At 47.1% G+C, this 21,072-nt stretch overlaps 1 protein-coding gene across 4 annotated transcripts in view; it reads right to left on the bottom strand.

The window, feature by feature from the left end:
- Positions 1-21,072, bottom strand: part of LOC120052550 (ras-specific guanine nucleotide-releasing factor RalGPS2) — a 149,732-nt gene that overhangs the window by 13,755 nt on the left and 114,905 nt on the right. For 2 of the 4 annotated variants that reach the window (XM_038999524.1, XM_038999525.1), the window contains exons 10-17: positions 15,674-15,811; positions 15,502-15,592; positions 15,187-15,390; positions 14,836-14,987; positions 14,699-14,753; positions 14,163-14,240; positions 10,766-10,871; positions 3,384-3,476 (exon numbers count right to left, since the gene is read on the bottom strand). In XM_038999524.1, the coding sequence (XP_038855452.1) occupies positions 3,384-3,476; positions 10,766-10,871; positions 14,163-14,240; positions 14,699-14,753; positions 14,836-14,987; positions 15,187-15,390; positions 15,502-15,592; positions 15,674-15,811 (917 nt within the window). The remainder of the gene's footprint in view (positions 1-3,383; positions 3,477-10,765; positions 10,872-14,162; positions 14,241-14,698; positions 14,754-14,835; positions 14,988-15,186; positions 15,391-15,501; positions 15,593-15,673; positions 15,812-21,072) is intronic. The other 2 variants (XM_038999527.1, XM_038999528.1) reach the window with 2 other exon arrangements.

Genomic DNA, 21,072 nt, shown 5'->3' with positions numbered 1-21,072 from the left:
GAGGGATGGAGAGATGAGGGAGGGATGGAGAGATGAGGGAGGGAGGGAGGGAGGGAGGGAGGGAGGGAGGGATGGAGAGATGAGGGAGGGAGGGAGGGATGGAGAGATGAGGGATGGATGGAGAGATGAGGGATGGATGGAGAGATGAGGGATGGATGGAGAGATGAGGGAGAGATGAGGGAGGGATGGAGAGATGAGGGATGAGGGAGGGATGGAGAGATGAGGGAGGGAGGGAGGGAGGGATGGAGAGATGAGGGAGGGATGGAGAGATGAGGGAGGGAGGGAGGGAGGGATGGAGAGATGAGGGATGGATGGAGAGATGAGGGATGGATGGAGAGATGAGGGAGAGATGAGGGAGGGATGGAGAGATGAGGGATGAGGGAGGGATGGAGAGATGAGGGATGAGGGAGGGAGAGATGAGGGAGGGAGGGATGGAGAGATGAGGGAGGGAGGGATGGAGAGATGAGGGAGGGAGGGATGGAGAGATGAGGGAGGGAGGGATGGAGAGATGAGGGAGGGAGAGATGAGGGATGGATGGAGAGATGAGGGAGGGATGGAGAGATGAGGGAGGGAGGGAGGGATGGAGAGATGAGGGAGGGAGGGATGGAGAGATGAGGGAGGGAGGGATGGAGAGATGAGGGATGGATGGAGAGATGAGGGATGGATGGAGAGATGAGGGAGAGATGAGGGATGGATGGAGAGATGAGGGAGAGATGAGGGATGGATGGAGAGATGAGGGAGAGATGAGGGATGGATGGAGAGATGAGGGAGAGATGAGGGATGAGGGAGGGATGAGGGAGGGATGGAGAGATGAGGGATGAGGGAGGGATGGAGAGATGAGGGATGAGGGAGGGATGGAGAGATGAGGGATGAGGGAGGGATGGAGAGATGAGGGAGGGAGGGATGGAGAGATGAGGGAGGGAGGGATGGAGAGATGAGGGAGGGAGGGATGGAGAGATGAGGGAGGGATGGAGAGATGAGAGAGGGAGGGAGGGATGGAGAGATGAGGGAGGGATGAGGGAGGGATGGAGAGATGAGGGAGGGAGGGAGAGATGAGGGAGGGAGGGATGGAGAGATGAGGGAGGGATGATGAGGGAGGGAGGGATGGAGAGATGAGGGAGGGATGGAGAGATGAGGGAGGGATGGAGAGATGAGGGAGGGATGGAGAGATGAGGGAGGGAGGGAGGGAGGGATGGAGAGATGAGGGAGGGATGGAGAGATGAGGGAGGGAGGGAGGGAGGGAGGGAGGGAGGGATGGAGAGATGAGGGAGGGAGGGAGGGATGGAGAGATGAGGGATGGATGGAGAGATGAGGGATGGATGGAGAGATGAGGGATGGATGGAGAGATGAGGGAGAGATGAGGGAGGGATGGAGAGATGAGGGATGAGGGAGGGATGGAGAGATGAGGGAGGGAGGGATGGAGAGATGAGGGAGGGAGGGAGGGAGGGATGGAGAGATGAGGGAGGGATGGAGAGATGAGGGAGGGAGGGAGGGAGGGAGGGATGGAGAGATGAGGGATGGATGGAGAGATGAGGGATGGATGGAGAGATGAGGGAGAGATGAGGGAGGGATGGAGAGATGAGGGATGAGGGAGGGATGGAGAGATGAGGGATGAGGGAGGGAGAGATGAGGGAGGGAGGGATGGAGAGATGAGGGAGGGAGGGATGGAGAGATGAGGGAGGGAGGGATGGAGAGATGAGGGAGGGAGGGATGGAGAGATGAGGGAGGGAGAGATGAGGGATGGATGGAGAGATGAGGGATGGATGGAGAGATGAGGGAGAGATGAGGGATGGATGGAGAGATGAGGGAGAGATGAGGGATGAGGGAGGGATGGAGAGATGAGGGATGAGGGAGGGATGGAGAGATGAGGGATGAGGGAGGGATGGAGAGATGAGGGAGGGAGGGATGGAGAGAGGAGGGAGGGAGGGAGGGAGAGATGAGGGAGGGAGGGATGGAGAGATGAGAGAGGGAGGGAGGGATGGAGAGATGAGGGAGGGATGGAGAGATGAGAGAGGGAGGGAGGGATGGAGAGATGAGGGAGGGATGAGGGAGGGATGGAGAGATGAGGGAGGGAGGGAGAGATGAGGGAGGGAGGGAGAGATGAGGGAGGGATGGAGAGATGAGGGAGGGATGGAGAGATGAGGGAGGGAGGGATGGAGAGATGAGGGAGGGATGGAGAGATGAGGGAGGGAGGGAGGGATGGAGAGATGAGGGAGGGAGGGAGGGATGGAGAGATGAGGGAGGGAGGGAGGGAGGGAGGGATGGAGAGATGAGGGAGGGAGGGAGGGATGGAGAGATGAGGGAGGGAGGGAGGGATGGAGAGATGAGGGAGGGAGAGATGAGGGAGGGAGAGATGAGGGAGGGAGGGATGGAGAGATGAGGGAGGGAGAGATGAGGGAGGGAGAGATGAGGGAGGGAGGGATGGAGAGATGAGGGAGGGAGGGATGGAGAGATGAGGGAGGGAGGGATGGAGAGATGAGGGAGGGAGGGATGGAGAGATGAGGGAGGGAGGGATGGAGAGATGAGGGAGGGAGGGATGGAGGGAGAGATGAGGGAGGGAGGGAGAGATATGAGGGAGGGAGGGAGGGAGAGATGAGGAGGGAGAGATGAGGGAGGGAGGGAGGGAGGGAGATGAGGGAGGGAGGGATATGAGGGAGGGAGGGTTAGATGAGGGAGGGATGAGAGAGATGAGGGAGGGAGGGATATGAGGGAGGGAGGGTTAGATGAGGGAGGGAGGGTTAGATGAGGGAGGGATGAGAGAGATGAGGGAGGATAGAGGGAGGGATGGAGGGAGAGATGAGGAGGGAGAGATGAGGAGGGAGAGATGAGGAGGGAGAGATGATGAGGGAGAGATGATGAGGGAGAGATGATGAGGGAGAGATGATGAGGGAGAGATGATGAGGGAGAGATGATGAGGGAGAGATGAGGAGGGAGAGAGAGGGAGGGATGAGGAGGGAGAGAGGGAGGGATGATGAGGGAGAGAGGGAGGGAGGGATGATGAGGGAGAGAGGGAGGGAGGGATGATGAGGGAGAGATGATGAGGGAGAGATGATGAGGGAGAGATGATGAGGGAGAGATGATGAGGGAGAGATGATGAGGGAGAGATGATGAGGAGGGAGAGAGGGAGGGAGAGAGGGAGGGATGAGGAGGGAGAGAGGGAGGGATAGATGATGAGGAGGGAGAGATGATGAGGGAGAGATGATGAGGGAGAGAGGGAGAGATGATGAGGGAGAGATGATGAGGGAGAGATGATGAGGGAGAGAGGGAGAGATGATGAGGAGGGCGAGAGAAGGAATTAGGGAGGGAAAAGGGATGATGGTGAGAGGGAGATGTGTACAGTGAGAGGGTTGAGATGGTTGGGTGTGAAGGAGTGAGAGACTTACGTGCTTTCTCTCTGTGGCCTTTAGGGACTTGGCATGGTAGTAGTAGAGCTGAGTTCCACACAGAGCCACCCAGAACTTGGTCCAAGACGCCACCTACAAACACCCAGGGGTCAGGGTTTAGAGGTCACACAGTAGTCAATTACTCCAGTCTATCAATTCAATACAACTTTATTGATGCACCTTGTCTCAACAACTAGTTTCAGGGCAGCAGTGAGCGCAAAATACAGTACACATAATCATACGACACATTGGTTATATGCTTCTAACAGTAGGCGATCACTGGAGACAGACATAGCGTTTAGGCCAACTACACAGACCGGTATAAAGTGGTTAAGAGTCCTGTTATATCTGTGCATTATTTTAGCTGTAGCTTTAAGTCTGTTTGCGCTTGTTTGTTTCAGGAGATACAAGGAAAAATAAATAAATATGGAGAGAGACACACAGACAGCAAGCGACAGCCAGACAGACAGAGAGCAAGCGACAGAGACAGAGAGCAAGCGACAGAGACAGAGAGCAAGCGACAGAGAGCAAGCGACAGAGACAGAGCGCAAGCGACAGCCAGCAAGCGACAGCCAGACAGACAGAGAGCAAGCGACAGCCAGACAGACAGAGAGCAAGCGACAGCCAGACAGACAGAGAGCAAGCGACAGCCAGACAGACAGACGTCAAGCGACAGCCAGACAGACAGACGGCGAGCGACAGACACAGACGTCGAGCGACAGACGGCGAGCGACAGACACAGACGACGGCGAGCGACAGGCACAGACGGCGAGCGACAGACGGCGAGCGACAGACAGACGTCGAGCGACAGACGGCGTGCGACAGACAGACGGCGAGCGACAGACGGCGAGCGACAGACACAGACGACGGCGAGCGACAGACACAGACGACGGCAAGCGACAGGCACAGACGGCGAGCGACAGACACAGACGGCGAGCGACAGACACAGACGGCGAGCGACAGACACAGACGGCGAGCGACAGACAAAGACGGCGAGCGACAGGCAGACGGCGAGCGACAGGCAGACAGAGAGCAAGCGACAGGCAGACAGAGAGAGCAAGCGACAGGCAGACAGAGAGAGCAAGCGACAGGCAGACAGAGAGAGCAAGCGACAGGCAGACAGAGAGAGCAAGCGACAGGCAGACAGAGAGAGCAAGCGACAGGCAGACAGAGAGAGCAAGCGACAGGCAGACAGAGAGAGCAAGCGACAGGCAGACAGAGAGAGCAAGCGACAGGCAGACAGAGAGAGCAAGCGACAGGCAGACAGAGAGAGCAAGCGACAGGCAGACAGAGAGAGCAAGCGACCGGCAGACAGAGAGAGCAAGCGACCGGCAGACAGAGAGAGCAAGCGACCGACAGACAGAGAGAGCAAGCGACAGACAGACAGACAGACAGACAGAGAGAGCAAGCGACAGACAGACAGACAGACAGAGAGAGCAAGCGGCAGACAGACAGACAGACAGACAGACAGAGAGCAAGCGGCAGACAGACAGACAGACAGACAGAGAGAGAGCAAGCGGCAGACAGACAGAGAGAGAGCAAGCGGCAGACAGACAGAGAGAGAGCAAGCGGCAGACAGACAGAGAGAGAGCAAGCGGCAGACAGACAGAGAGAGAGCAAGCGGCAGACAGACAGAGAGAGAGCAAGCGGCAGACAGACAGAGAGAGAGCAAGCGGCAGACAGACAGAGAGAGAGCAAGCGGCAGACAGAGAGAGAGAGCAAGCGGCAGACAGAGAGAGAGAGCAAGCGACAGACAGAGAGAGAGAGCAAGCGACAGACAGAGAGAGAGAGCAAGCGACAGACAGGCGGCAAGCGACAGACAGACGGCAAGCGACAGACAGACGGCAAGCGACAGACAGACGGCAAGCGACAGACAGACGGCAAGCGACAGACACAGACGGCAAGCGACAGACACAGACGGCAAGCGACAGACACAGACGGCAAGCGACAGACACAGACGGCAAGCGACAGACACAGACGGCAAGCGACAGACACAGACGGCAAGCGACAGACACAGACGGCAAGCGACAGACAGACAGAGAGAGCAAGCGACAGACAGACAGAGAGAGCAAGCGACAGACAGACAGAGAGAGCAAGCGACAGACAGACAGAGAGAGCAAGCGACAGACAGACAGAGAGAGCAAGCGACAGACAGACAGAGAGAGCAAGCGACAGACAGACAGAGAGAGCAAGCGACAGACAGACAGAGAGAGCAAGCGACAGACAGACAGAGAGAGCAAGCGAGAGACAGACAGAGCAAGCGACAGACAGACAGAGAGAGCAAGCGACACAGACAGAGCAAGCGACAGACAGACAGACAATGTCCATTGATGGTTTGGGTGGAGGTTCTCAGGCCTGGTTGGTTGGAGAATAAAATATCTGTTCTCAATGACATCTGCTGAGAGGAAACCCACAGAGAGAGCGCAGGAAGTCCTTACATCAAAGAAAACAGTTATGTCACCTACAGTAACCCTTATGCTAATGCCACCCTGTCAACGTTACGTACGTCAGCCCTACCAGCCTCAGGTATATAACCATGTCCAGATGAGTTTATCCCAGAGAGACAGCAGAGAGAAGCTCATTTGACAGAACTAAGATAGTCAGGATGACAGGCAGATATGAGAGAGAGCAGGGAATGACTGAAGAAAAAGGAGAGCGGGAAGAGAAAATCTGGAGAAAGAGCACAGAACAGAAGCAGCACAGTAAAAGAGCTGAGAAACAGAAAAGGGGAGAGGGAGGGAGGGAGCGAGAGAAAGGGAGCTGGTAGTTTTTTTCTCTCTGAGGTGTACTGTACTATACAGTGCCTATAGAAAGTTTACAGCCCCTTAAACTTTTTACACATTTTGCTTCCTTAAAATGACATAAAAAGGGATTTTCTACAGATCTCCACAACCTACTCCACATTTCCAAAGTGAAAGAAAGTAAGTCTGCACCCCCCTGAGTTAATGATTGGTGGAAGCACCTTTAAGAGCTTTGAGTTTAAGATTCTACCAACTTTGCACAACTCTTAGGGCAACATACACGGAGTATAAAAAACATTAAGAACAGAATGTTTGGCGGCATGTTGGAGCCGTGTGTGTGTGTGCGTCTCCTGAATTGAGGGCTCATGGGTAATTCATATGGCTGCCAGTCTAATGGGGTCACACGAGTTGAGATATAACATGGATATGAGTGGAATGCGTACCACACAAACACCTCTAATAGAACACACACAATATTCTATCATCCTGTTAGTCATACATAAACAATCATGTGCTGAGCGATGGTGTTAAGTGTACACTGAGTGCACAAAACATTAAGAACACCTATGACAGATTGACCAGGTGAATCCAGGTGAACGCTATGATCCCTTATTGATGTCATTTGTTAAATCAACTTCAAATCAGTGTAGATGAAGGAGAAGAGACAGATTAAAGAAGGATGTTTAAACCTTGAGACATGGATTGTGTATGTGTGCCAGAGGGCAAATGGGCAAGACAAAAGATTTAAGTGCCTTTGAACAGGGGTATGGTAGTAGGTGCCAGGCGCACCGGTTTGAGTGTGTCAAGAACTGCAACGCTCAACAGTTTCCCGTGTGTATCAAGAATGGTCTACCACCCAAAGGACATCCAGCTAACGTGACAACTGAGGGAAGCATTGGAGTCAACATGGGCCAGCATCCCTGTGGAAGGTTTGACACCTTGTAGAGTCCATGCCTGACGAATGTAGGCTGTTGAGGGCAAAAGGGTGTGCAACTCAATATTAAGAAAGTGTTCTTAAATGTGTTTTTTTGTACAGTCAGTGTTGATAAAGCATGAATCAGTTAAATTGGACATTGAACCTTATAAGAATCCTTGATCTAGCTGCCAGACAGCTTTTTGTATAGAGTTCTCAGAAATGCTGTGCAACTATGTAACATTTCGTATCTACTTATGTAACGGCGTGAAAATGGGCACACAACCCAAAATAATGTATGTGAATGCTCCTTACCGAAAGAATCACCTTACCTTGATACTTGAAAAAACCTAAATCGATACTGTCATTAACGTCGTTCTTCAATAACTTTACATGCTACTTGTTGGGTTCGCATTACATAATAATTGTTAGATGCACATTTGATGTCGAGCTGTTTAATTAACCTGCTGACTGATCATTGAACAACTTAAAAAGGATATTACTGAGATTGCAACCTCAGTTAAATTCACAAGCTCTACGAGATGAGCTTAATGACTATCAAACTGGATGATCTCATTAAAAGTTTACGACTGAACTGAAGGAGAGGAAAATCAAGAAGTAGAAACCAGATTTGGAAGGAAAGAACAGACTAATATACCTCTGGCGAGATCCTGAGCACAAGAAGAGACAAGCCGATGACAGACGCCGAGGTCCTCTGTCAGACCAACTATCCACAGACAGCACTAACTCTGGCTCCTCTACCAACGGTGAACGTTTTATCTACAACAGAGGGCGGGGACACCGTCGTGGCCAACACCCCCAGCACGTAAGAGGGTTCGGCGAATTCGTCGGGTTAAGAAGAAATCCACTACCACCCCGCAACACCTATCAATTGAGACCCAGGACGAGCGCCCAGTCCAACAGGCGCTAAATGTCTCCAACTTATCAAGCAAGACCTTGACATCAGCTCACCTCAGTGTTCTCAATAAGGGGTTAACATTTGTACCCACATGAATGACTTTGACATCCAGATCTATTCAAGTTTTTCCATAATCTGAGATTGTGTGAGTTCTTTGTTAAGGGTGAAACTTACATGACTCCACTTGAAATGTCATCTTCAGTGAGATGTATACATAGGTCTACCACACTAATCAATAGATTTACCTGTCCTACCGTGAGTCAAGGAGGAGATTAACCCAGCTGAGGTACCTGAGATCTCAGAGAACCACAATCAGAGCAAAAAGTTCATTTGTACCTCCCCCCAAACGCAATGCGTCCATAGAAACCTTCTGTAGGATTGTTGAAAATGATGTAGGTGTCCTACTGAAAGACAAACAGAAACACAAATCCTATGATAACCTGAGTAGCGACGAGAGAATGGCTCTTAAAGTCAGATCCTTCGATTATCATAAAAAAATGTGACAAAGGAGGAAGAATTTTTATACAAAACAAATGTGACAATAAACGTCGCCGACAACTATCTAAAGGTGACTTCTATCGCAAACTCAATTATGACCCTACCCTAGAATTCCTGCATTATATCTCAACCACAGTGGCAAGCTGTTTGGAATCAGGAAAAATCACCAAAAAATGATTCTAACTCAGCAAAAAAAGAAACGTCCTCTCACTGTCAACTGCGTTTATTTAGCAAACTTAACATGTGTAAATATTTGTATGAACATAACATGATGTGATGTGGAGAGCTTGTATACTAACATCCCACACACTGGAGGCTTGCAGGCACTGCAACACTTCCTTCAGCAGAGAGACTCTACCCTTGCTCCATCCAATGACTGCATCTTACAAATTACTGAACTGGTATTATCCAATAACTACTTCGTCTTTGAGTCAGACTTTTTCCTTCAAATTCAGGGTGTATCCATGGGCTCCCCTTTTTCCCCCAACTATGCAAACCTGTACGTGGGACAATTCCAGGAAGCACTCCTTTACAAAACAGAGACACACCCCCTACTTTCTAAAATCCTCCTAGGTAAGAGATGCATAGATGATGTCTTTGTGCTCTGGGAAGGAAGTCAGCAGGAACTAAATAAATTCCATACTCTACTAAACGGGAGCTCTGAATATCTCAAATTCACCATGCAGACTGACGAGAGAAAAATAAACTACCTGGACTTATGGATCATCAAAGAGAATGATGCAGTACACACATACTTATACACAAAGCCCACAGACCTTCAATACCTTGCTATGTGCGGATAGTATGCATCCTCTTCCCCTCAAGAATGGTCTACCATACAGCCAGTTATGCAGGGTTAAACAAATCTGTGGCCACCAGACAAATTGACAGCCATGCTAAAAAAATTACAGAAATTCAAAATGAGGCTACAAGGACAAAACTCTTGATGCGGCAATGATGAAAATCTCAAAAACCAAGAGTGGAATTACTAAAAACTCAACCAAAGAAGAAAAACAACTCAACCGCCTTTTGCACAAAGTACACCAAGGGTTCGGAGAAAATGAAAGCAATCCTGAAAAAGCACTGACATATTCTGCAATCAGACAAAAACAACAACATTAAAAACAAAATCGCACACCTCTTCAAGGAACCCCCACCGGTGTTCTATAAGCGTGGTCGCAATATTGGAGATAGCATGATGAGATCAAACATGCCCCCTGAGCCCACTCAGACACCCATTCCAAACGGGTGCTACAAATGTGGTTAATGCACACAGTGCAATAGCACTATAAAAACACCCTTCTACAGACACCCACATACAGGTCCAAAAATCCCTGTTAGGGCTATCATCTCATGCAAAACCAAGGGAGTACTCTATCTCATCACCTGTTTCATGTGGAAAAGCCTATGTAGGACAAAGGAAAAGACAATTAAAACAACGCATAGCTGAACACCGCAGCTCTAATAGGCCTACCTTGAAAATCAAACATTTCCTAAATTTGGTGTTTGAAAAGTCCTTGTAATTATTGTAGCCGATATATAAGTTCTCCTGCTCCCTTATAATTATCCGTGATTTAATTTCTGATTAGATTTTGTGAGAGATGTGGGTACTTAGGTTTGATTCCCTTTGCTTCAATTGATGGGTGTTGTTGCACTACTCTGTTGCGGTAAAACCAGGTGCGGTTATTATAAGAATGACAACATCTAATGTTGGCTTCAACTTGGCTTTCCATACAAATCCTTCCATTATAAAAACAGCAATGGTGAGATTCAAATGGCGACGGTGAGATTAATGCCACCTCTATTCATGGAGATAGGCATTATGTGTGCCTGCGTTGGCCAGTCTACAGGCAATGTCCACATTATTCTTACATATTTGAAAATGTAATAATTATAATATCAATGCATTGGCAAAGCCCCCCCCATTTTTTTTTTCTTAAAATGGTAATGAGGTGGGATTCTATTTTATGCACTATATGTAAAATTACATAACATTGAGGTCCTTGAAAATTGTAATTAAGCGCTTGAAAAAGTCTCTGAAAGTCATTGAATTTGACTTACCAATATCTGTATGAACCGTGCTTAAAGGATGTATAGGCCTATGTGGTTGTATAGGTGGTGGAGGTTGAGTTATGGGCAATTTGCATATATTTACTTTTATTTTAAGTTCACAAGTGGAACTGCATAAAAATAAAAAAAAATTCAAACTATTTTGACATTTTTATCCCAATGTCACACATTATCCCTATTATTTATAGAAAGACCAATTTACAGTATGTTCTTGATGTATGCAGTGTGTGTTCTTTCTCACGGTGGGTTTCTTGCCCTCCTTGAAGACAGTTTTGCGTCGTAGGACCCCCTGCACGGTGACGGCTCCAGGGTACAGGTGCACTGCTAACTCCTCAGACTCAGCAGAGCTAGAGCAGAACACAGCAGAATTACAACACACACTTACGGCGAAACACACACACACACACACACACACACGTAGGGCTGGGCGATATCGCGAAAATATAATATCACAATATTTCTCCAATTTTTTACAGTATGGCGGTATTTGACAGTATATTTGTTTCTGAATAATAAAAAAGTTTGAAACATGTTTTATGAGTAGGAAGGCAACAAATTAATTCTAAGTGATTGTAATGGGATTTCTCCATTCTGATGGTTTTACATTCAACCAAACTAGGACAAAAGTGAGTGTTGAACGTTTCATTTAGTTTGGTGAAGTATCAAAATACTGTTAGACGGCATTGTAAAAATCCATACCGGTATGTGGTACCATACCGGTATTCACAATATATCGCCCAGCCCTATGACAGAGAAACACACACACGCAGAGAGACAAGGACAAAAACAAAGCAAATCACAGGCACAGGCACAGACACAGAGACAAGGACATAAACACACAGCAAAACACAGAGACAAGGACATAAACACAGGCACAAAACGGACACAGTCACACATGCAGACATTCGGAAAGCATTTTCTTTGATGTAGGGCCAAGCGGAATCTGCAGGGAAGTTTCCTCATTAATCAATATCTGAACCATCTGCATATTTAATAAATTGTAGCAGCAGTATTTGGCTTGCTTTGAATCAATTCCACAGATATATTTTCCTGTCTGGGAGGTTCCAGTGCAGTGTCTTTCTGCCTGTGATCACAGAGAGTAAGAAGAGGGCAGCCAGTGGGAACTAGAAGGACACCAGTGAGGCATACAGTGCATTTGGATACGTTACAGCCTTATTTTTGTTACGTTACAGCCTTACTCTAAAATTTATTAAATGAAAAAAAATTCTAATCAATCTACATACAATACCCAATAATGACAAAGTGAAAATAGTTTTTTATTTTTTTTATATATGTATAAAAAAATTATAAAACCCCCCAGATATACATAAGTATTCAGAGCCTTTGCTACGAGACTCGAAATGGAGATCAGGTGCATCCTGTTTCCATTGATTACCCTTGAGATGTTTCTACAACTTATTTGGAGTCCACCTGTGGTAAATTCAATTGAGGATTTGGAAAGGCACACCTGTCTATATAAGGTTCCACAGTTTTTGGTATTTTATTAGGATCTTCATTAGCTGTTATAAAAGCAGCAGCTACTCTTCCTGGGGTCAAAACAAACCATTACATAATACAGAACATTAATAGACAACAGCTCAAGGACAGAACTACATAAATGTTATTTAAAAAAAAAAAACGTTATTTTTTTTACTTTTACAAAAAGGCACACGTAGCCTACATATCAATACATACACACAAGCGATCTAAGTCAAATAGCGGAGGCGCGTTGTGCTGTGAGGTGTTGCTTTATCTGTTCAATTAAGCAATATAAGATGGAACAGAGGTCCATGCAATAATGGTTCTATACAATATGGTAAGCTTTCTTGAATTTGTTCTGGATTTGGGGACTGTGAAAAGACCCCTGGTGGCATGTCTGGTGGGGTAAGTGTGTGTCAGAGCTGTGTGTAAGTTGACTATGTAAACAATGAGATTTTCAACACATTGTTTCTTATAAAAAGAAGAAGTGATGCAGTCAGTCTATCCTCAACTCTTAACCAAGAGAGACTGACATGCATAGTATTTATACAAGCCCTCCCATTACAATAAAGAGCAAGACGTGCCGCTCTGTTCTGGACCAGCTCCAGCTTAACTAGGTATTTCTTTGCAGCACTTGACCACACTACTGGACAATAATCAGGACAAAACTTGAGCCTGCAGGACTTGCTTTTTGGAGTGTGGTGTCAAAAAAGCAGAGCATCACCTTATTATGGACAGACTTCTCCCCATCTTTACAACCATTGAATCTACATGTTTTACCATGACAGTTTACAATCTAAGTTGACAGTGCATGTCAGATCAAAAACCAAGCAATGAGGTTGAAGGAATTGTCTTTATGATAGAGTGGCCAGACGGAAGCCACTCCTCAGTAAAAAGGCACACGACAGCCCGCTTGGAGTTCCCAAAAGATACCGTAAGATTCTCAGACCATGAGCAACAAGATTCTTTGGTCTGATGAAACCAAGATTCAACTCTTTGACCTGAATGTCAAGCGTCACGTCCGGAGGAAACCTGGCACCATCCCTACGGTGAAGCATGGTGGTGGCAGCATTTTTCAGCGGCAGGGACTGGGAGACTAGTCAGGATCAAGGCAAAGATGAACGGAGCAAAGTACATAGAGATTCTTGATGAAAACCTACTCCAGTGCGCTCAGGACCTCAGACTGGGGTGAAGATTCACCTTCCAAGAGGACAACGACCCTAAGCACACAACCAAGACAACGCAGGAGTGGCGTGGGGCAAGTCTCTGAATGTCCTTGAGTGGCCCAGCCAGAACCAGGACTTGAACCCCATCGAAAATCTCTGGAGACACCTGCAAATAGCTGTGCAGCAACACTCCCCATCCAACCTGACAGAGCTTGAGAGGATCTGCAGAGAAGAATGGGAGAAACTCCCCAAATACAGGTGTGCCAAGCTTATTGCGTCATACCCAAGAAAACTTGAGGATGTAATCGTTGCCAAAGGTGCTTCAACAAAGTAATGAGTAAAGGGTCTGAATACTTATGTTAATGTGATGTTTAAAAAATATATATTTTATTTTTTTGGCAAAAATGTCAAACCTATTTTTACTTTGTCATTATGTGGTAGTGTGTGTAGATTGACGAGGACATTGTTTAAATACATTTTAGAAAAAGGCTGTAACCTAACAAAATGTGGGAAAAGTAAAGGGGTCTAAACACTTTCCGAAGGCACTGTATATATGAAAGAGAGAGAGACAGAGTGAGAGAATCCACCCATCTGAACTGTATGGAGCTAGAAAAGTCTATGGGAGGTCATCCCTGACTGACACAGGGCAGAGCTCCCAGCAGTGTGGTACACTGGAAACTCACGGTCACCTCTTAGAAAACCTGCCGGCTCCATATTGCATATTGGTTCATTGCATGTGTGAGAGATGCCATACGGGGAGAATGAGAGTTGCTAAGATGGTCTGGTTTAGCGGAGAGTCACCCACAGAGGCCCACCACCCGTTTATACCACACACACACACACTCCCACCACCTTCAACACACACACCAGCACAGTGGCCTCGGGCAGAGATAGAGCGGATATTGGCGGCAGATGGCAGGGTGGAGAGAGAGTTGAGAAGGGGGCGTGGGTGTTGAGAGGGGTGTAGAGGAGGAGGTGGTAATGTGTGTGTACCTGCTGGGCCTCAGGCCTCCTCTGTAGGGGATTCTGGCCACGCGGGTCACAGGGCCCAGAGAGTGATAGAACCGAGTCCTGTTCGGCAGAGGACAGGGACAGGTTGGGGGCACGGAACAGTAAAGGTTGGGCTCTCTCAGCTCGGCTCATTCCAGCACAACTTTAAGGGTTGGTTTGAGGACGTTTTTTTTCCTTCACAGATTCTTTCAGGACTGGTGTTTTTGGTACAAAGCAACGGACGCTCGGACATAAGGGCTTCTGTGACCAGTTACTAGGTTTGAACCCCGGTCGTCTGCACACCACCAGACGGTGTTCGCCCACTGAGCTGAAGCCTAGACATTACCAAAGCATCTCGGTCCCACTATCATGTAGCCAGAGAGACAGGCTAGTAGAACAGCAGCTCACAAGGAAGTAAGTGCTGCTTGCCTGTGGGCTAAGCTTTGCTCAAAGAGCTTCACACATCATCGTGTGCGTGTGTGTGTGTATGTGTGTGTGTGTGTGTGTGTGTGTGTGTATGTGCGTGCGTTCAGACTTACCTCTCAAAGGCTGGCCAGGACATCTCTTCACTGAGTTCTGAACCCTCACTGCTCCCTGCAGATAAACAAAGAGACAGTGTTACTGTCAAAGTCAAAAGACAGGAATAAAAACACAGTTGTGTGTGTGTCTGTCTAACCCAGTGAGATGCCGCTGGAGAGCGTTGAGCTCTCGGCCTGTCCTCTCGTAGGGGTGTGGCTCTCCATGACGCTGTCGTCCAATAGATGACGAGAACCAGCATTGGGGAATGTAGCGCTCTTAAACTCTACCGTATTCATCTTATGAATAAAACTACAGAGAAACAAAATAACTATTAGAAAACATATATGACAACCAATGAACCAATGCAGTACAATGTGCTAAATCCCTAAAAGAGCACATGGGGATGATTATGGCTTGGAATCCAGAAGATTCTGAAGTGGGAAGCACTGCACTCAGATGTTATGTGGTAATGGATGCTAAAGTTAGCCTGCGGTAGTGGGTGACTCACTTGTAGCCCAGGCTGTGACACTTCCTGTGTCCGTAGGGGAGGAGGTTCCGGGGGGAGGGGGGCGTGGGAGGGACTTTGGTTCCGTCTGCAATGGGGCCCTTACGGCCACACAGAGGAGACGCAGACACATCCGAACCTATAAGGTCCTCTCTAGAGGCAGTGGAGCGGGGTGTGCTGGAGCCTGGCTCCATCTTCAACGACAACCTGAACACAACATCACACATGGGAACCCGCATAACACACACACACGATTATGACTTCCAATAAAGGGTCAAACTAATCAAACTCCATTAACATTACAGAGCCACTACTCACTTATAGTTGTCATCCTCCACAAACTTCTGTAGCTCCTCGATGTACATGACTGAGTTGAGATACTTCTGGACATGAGGCAACACTTGTATATCTGTACAGACAGAGAGAAATGTCTTAGGGTATGGAGCAGGGAAGGGTGTATGTGTGTGTGTCTGTCTGTGTGTGTATGTACCGTAGGTGCAGGAGCGTTGCAAGTCAGATATTATCCTCAGGATGTTGTTCATGAGGTTGGATCTCTGTTCATTCTCCAGGATGCTGCCAGTAGAGGGATACGCTGAGTCTATATACGTCAGGTCAGACAGATACATACCTACACAGAGAGAGGGTAAGAGACAGAGAGAGATGGTGAAGGTCTTGTCATGTGTAGAAACTCAAAACACAAGAGGTAGGTTAGGTTAAGTAGAATCCTAGAACACGGACACACACTAGACTAACAAATTGCCATGGGAACTTCAGCTTTATCTTTCTTACAAACAAACATGAACCCAAACAGAGAACCGAATCTGCTGACTCAGTGAAAAAGATTGCATTAGTTGCCTGCAGACACACCAATCTCTCCCTTTCATTTTCTCCATTTCAGCCCTCCCTGTCCTACCTGCTAAATGAGGATAAGGCCCATCTGTCTGAGGTGTGACTCAAAACACCAGGGAACAAAGAAAACATTCCAGACCACATACTAACTGATCCCTACTCCTTAGTCAACAAACACATCCTGATCACACACACATATCGTTTGATGGTAGTCTAAAGACATTACACTGGAGTCGAGACATAACATGGATATGAGTGGAATGTGTACCACATAAACACCACTAATAGGAAACACACAATTTTCCATCCGGTTAGTCATACATTGATGTCACCTGTTAAATCCACTCCAATCAGTGTAGATGAAGGGGAGGAGACCGGTTAAAGAAGGATTTTTAAGCCTTGAGACATGATTGTGTTTGTGTGCCATTCAGAGGGTGAATGGGTAAGACAAAAGACTTAAGTGCCTTTGAACAGGGTAGGGTAATTGGTGCCAGGTGTACCGGTTTGTGTCAAGAACTGCAACGCTGCTAGTTTTTCCACACGTTCCACCACCCAAAGGACATCCAGCACACTTGACACAACTGTGGGAAGCATTGGAGTCAACATGTGCCAGCATCCCTGTGGAACGCTTGACACCTTGTAGAGTCCATGCCTGATGAATTGAGGCTGTTCTGAGGGCAAAACAATGAAGGTGTTCCTAATGTTTTGTACACTCAATGTATTCTCCCTCTCCCTCTCTGATGCCCTTCCCATACCCGCACTGTCCTCTTGGCTCTCCCTCCCTCCCCTCTGTCATTCTCTACTGCTTTCTATCACGTCTCCATATTTCCCCTTCAACCCCCCCAACCTCGAATCTCTCTCCCCCCTCATTTTCATGTTCGAAATGAGAGCAGCAGCAGATGCAAGGCAATGTCTCACACCATCATGACAAGAGTTGTGTTCCTTCTGACACACACACACACACACACACACACGAAGCCAAGTAGTTGTGAAAGCAACCGTGCAACTACAAACCCCCAGTGTTGACAACACTAGAGCAGCAGACACTAGTCCTGGGCCAGCACCACTTATCATGGAGCCCTGTAATGGCTACATCATACATAGATACCATCCCTCTGATTAGAACCAGAGAGAGAGGGAGGAACGGAGGGAGATATAGGGAAGGAGAAAAGGAGCGACAGAGAGCGGGACAGAGAGAAGGAGTGCAGACAAATGGTTATGGAGAAACAGCTGGTAATATCATAGCGTGTCGGACGGATGATGGCAGTTAGTCATGCAAGAGTAAAACCTGCCCAGTGCCCAGAACACACACACACACACACACACACACACACACACACACACACACACACACACACACACACACACACACACACACACACACACACACACACACACACACACACACACACACACACACACACACACACACAGGTCAGAAATAGGAGACAAGAGCAGGATGTAGTTATAAGTCTTTATATGTATGTATGTATGTATGTATGTATGTATGTATGTATGTATACACACATACTTTAAGCCAGAAGTTTACATACACCTTAGCCAAATAAATTTAAACTCATTTTTTCACAATTCCTGACATTTAATCCGAGCAAAAATTCCCTGTCTTAGGTCAGTTAGGATTTACATTTACATTTACATTTAAGTCATTTAGCAGACGCTCTTATCCAGAGCGACTTACAAATTGGAAAGTTCATACATATTCATCCTGGTCCCCCCGTGGGGAATGAACCCACAACCCTGGCGTTGCAAGCGCCATGCTCTACCAACTGAGCCACACGGGACCACACAGGATCACCACTTTATTTTAAGAATGTGAAATGTCAGAATAGTAGAATAGTAGTCCCCAGCTTTTATTTCTTTCATCACATTCCCAGTGGGTCAGAAGTTTACATACACTCAATTAGTATTTGGTAGCATTGCCTTTAAATTGTTTAACTTGGGTCAAACGTGTTGGGTAGCCTTCCACAAGCTTCCCACAATAAGTTGGGTGAATTTTGACCCATTCCTCCTGACAGAGCTGGTGTAACTGAGTCAGGTTTGTAGGCCTCCTTGCGCGCACACTCTTTTTCAGTTGTGCCCACAAATTTTCTATAGGATTGAGGTCGGGGCTTTGTGATGGCAACTCCAATACTTTGACTTTGCTGTCCTTAAGCCATTTTGCCACAACTTTGGAAGTATGCTTGGGGTCATAGTCCATTTGGAAGACCCATTTGCGATGAAGCTTAAACTTCCTGACTGATGTCTTGAGATGATGCTTCAATATATCCACATAATTTTCCTGCCTCATGATGCCATCTATTTTGTGAAGTGCACCAGTCCTTCCTGCAGCAAAGCACCCCCACAACATGATGCTGCCACTCCCGTGCTTCACGGTTGTGATGGTGTTCTTCGGCTTGCAAGCCTCCCCCTTTTTCCTCCAAACATAAGGATGGTCATTATGGCCAAACAGTTCTATTTTTGTTTCATCAGACCAGAGGACATTTCTCCAAAAAGAACGATCTTTGTCCCCATGTGCAGTTGCAAACTGTAGTCTGGCTTTATGGCGGTTTTGGAGCAGTGGCTTCTTTCTTGCTGAGCAGCCTTCAGGTTATGTCGATATAGGACTCGTTTTACTGTGGATAGATACTTTTGTACTTGTTTCCTCCAGCATCTTCACACGGTCCTTTTGCTGTTGTTCTGGGATTGATTTGCACTTTTCGCACCAAAGTATTCTTCTCTAGGAGACAGAACGCGTCTCCTTCCTGAGCGGTATGACGGGTACGTCGTCCCACAGTGTTAATACTTGCATACTATTGTTTGTACAGATGAAAGTGGTACCTTCAGGCGTTTGGAAATTGCTCCCAATGATGAACCAGACTTGTGTGGTCTTTGACGTCTTGATTTTCCAAATGATGTCAAGCAAAGAGGCACCGAGTTTGAAATACATCCACAGGTACACCTCCAATTCACTCAAATTATGTCAATTAGCCTATCAGAAGCTTCTAAAGCCATGACATACTTTTCTGGAATTTCCCAAGCTGTTTAAAGGCACAGTCAACTTATTGTATGTAAACTTCTGACCCACTGGAATTGTGATAAGTGAAATAATCTGTCTGTAAACAATTATTGGAAAAATGACTTGTGTCATGCACAAAGTAGATGTCCTAAGCGACTTGTCAAAACTACAGTTTGCTAACAAGAAATTTGTGGAGTAGTTGAAAAATTCATTTTAATGACTCCAACCTAAGTGTGTGAGATATATATATACAAATGAGATATCTCCTCCTTTCCTCTCCCCTGTTCCCCATCTTCTCATTCCAGTGTTCTATCTGGAAGTGTGTCTGACATGAAGAGAACTCCCCATCTGGTGGGATATTATCAACCAGTCTGGCAACCAGAAAAATCCCTTTCTCCAAAACATGCAAATCAACTGCTCTCTCTCGGACATGTCACATGGTTGGGGAAAGGGAGAGGAGGGTGTGGAAAGGTGAGAGAGGGAGGGAGAGGGGAGAAGAGGGTCTCTCCATACACCTGGAGCTGGCCTCTCCTTCCCATCTCTCTACAAATCAGTGTGATCCACACACACACGCACACAGCTGTGTATATTGCATAGTGTCTAAAGGCCTGCACAAACTGTTTGATTTTATTTGTCTCTTGCCACAATTTTGCCGTCACAGACCAAATTTCCATGTTGTAGGCAAATTCTTAGGTTGCAAACAACTGCCAGATGTCTTGGCTTGTTCAGTGTGACAGGGTCTAGTTCTGACGATGAAGTACCACTACGTGCGGTCGTAGGCTCTGACAAAATGTTTTGCTTTTATCGTGTACTGTGGTTGGTGTTATGAGACGATCCCGGTGACTGACCAATAGCAACACGGCCGGTGATGTGATGAAAATCTACCCCCTGCCAGAATCTCTTCCCCCTTCGCGTTCTTCATAGCTGCGACTTGCTTGCTAGTTGAGGTTTCTGTTCTTCACTCAGTTTGGTTTGGATGTTTGATTCAAGTGTATGTGGCAGTTCTAGCTTGTATGGCACCTTGGGCAAACCCCCCGTGCCGCCCCCGGCAAGATGCCACCCTGGGTGGCTGCCCATGTTGCCCGTACCTAAATCCGCTACTGACTTGTATTAGTCTATAAATAAATCTCTTTGCCAAAATTTGTCTAGTCTTATTCGACTAGTATTTTTGAAAGTGTAGGATAATAATTCAGCCACAGTTGTTTTTGCTTAGTTGTTATTGTTTGTATGTGAAAACTACTTCTAAAATGTATACTTTCAGTTTTTACAAACTCACTTTGCTTGCACTGCTGGTACATGCGCAGATCAAATGCACCACTGCAGTTGACATAGCCTTCGTTGGCTGACGTAGCATCGCAAGCCAATCGCAGAACGTGATGACAAACCTGAAGCAAACAATCTGGCCAGGTTGATATAAATGTCTTCATTTGCTAACATCTCACAGCGTGACATGTAATAATGGTAAAAGACAATCTGATGCACAGCGTGGATTGGCCTTAAAGGAAGATGCAGTCAACCGTACACCACACCGGTGTGGCACAGCATGAACATACACTACAGCCTGGGAAGAGAGGAGAGAGGAATGGAGGGAGTCTTATGGACTTGCACACAGAAGGGGTCTAAGCACAGAGGAGTTAGCCAGAGAGAAGCTGCTGTCTGGTAATTGTGGGGTACTAATGGGATGGGGGTTACAGGGGCAGACGTGAACTTGAATATATGGTGCATTAAAGGTAATGTGTGTGTGTGTTGTCCTTACCCCCAAACAAACCCTCCTTGTGTGAGTTCAAACAGATTTTTTTTTTTAAGTTGAAAGTTTCTCCAACTGGCTTTTTTCTCTCTTACTTTCCTTAAAAAAGCAGGGCAGGAGTGCTGGAGGATGTGAAACTTAAGGAGGAGGTTCTTCTGATACTCCCTCTCTTTTTCAGACCAATGACATCAGAGGTGGGCTGGCACGTTCTAAAAAAGACGAAGGGAGAAATGGAGGGGAAAAACAGCCTCCCTCTTCCACACCCTCTTCCTCCCTC

Source organism: Salvelinus namaycush, chromosome 8 (genome assembly GCF_016432855.1).
Source record: "Salvelinus namaycush isolate Seneca chromosome 8, SaNama_1.0, whole genome shotgun sequence".
Classification (NCBI taxonomy): domain Eukaryota; kingdom Metazoa; phylum Chordata; class Actinopteri; order Salmoniformes; family Salmonidae; genus Salvelinus; species Salvelinus namaycush.
Note: the sequence above shows the minus strand (reverse complement) of the source record. Positions and strands in the feature narration are given on the sequence as shown.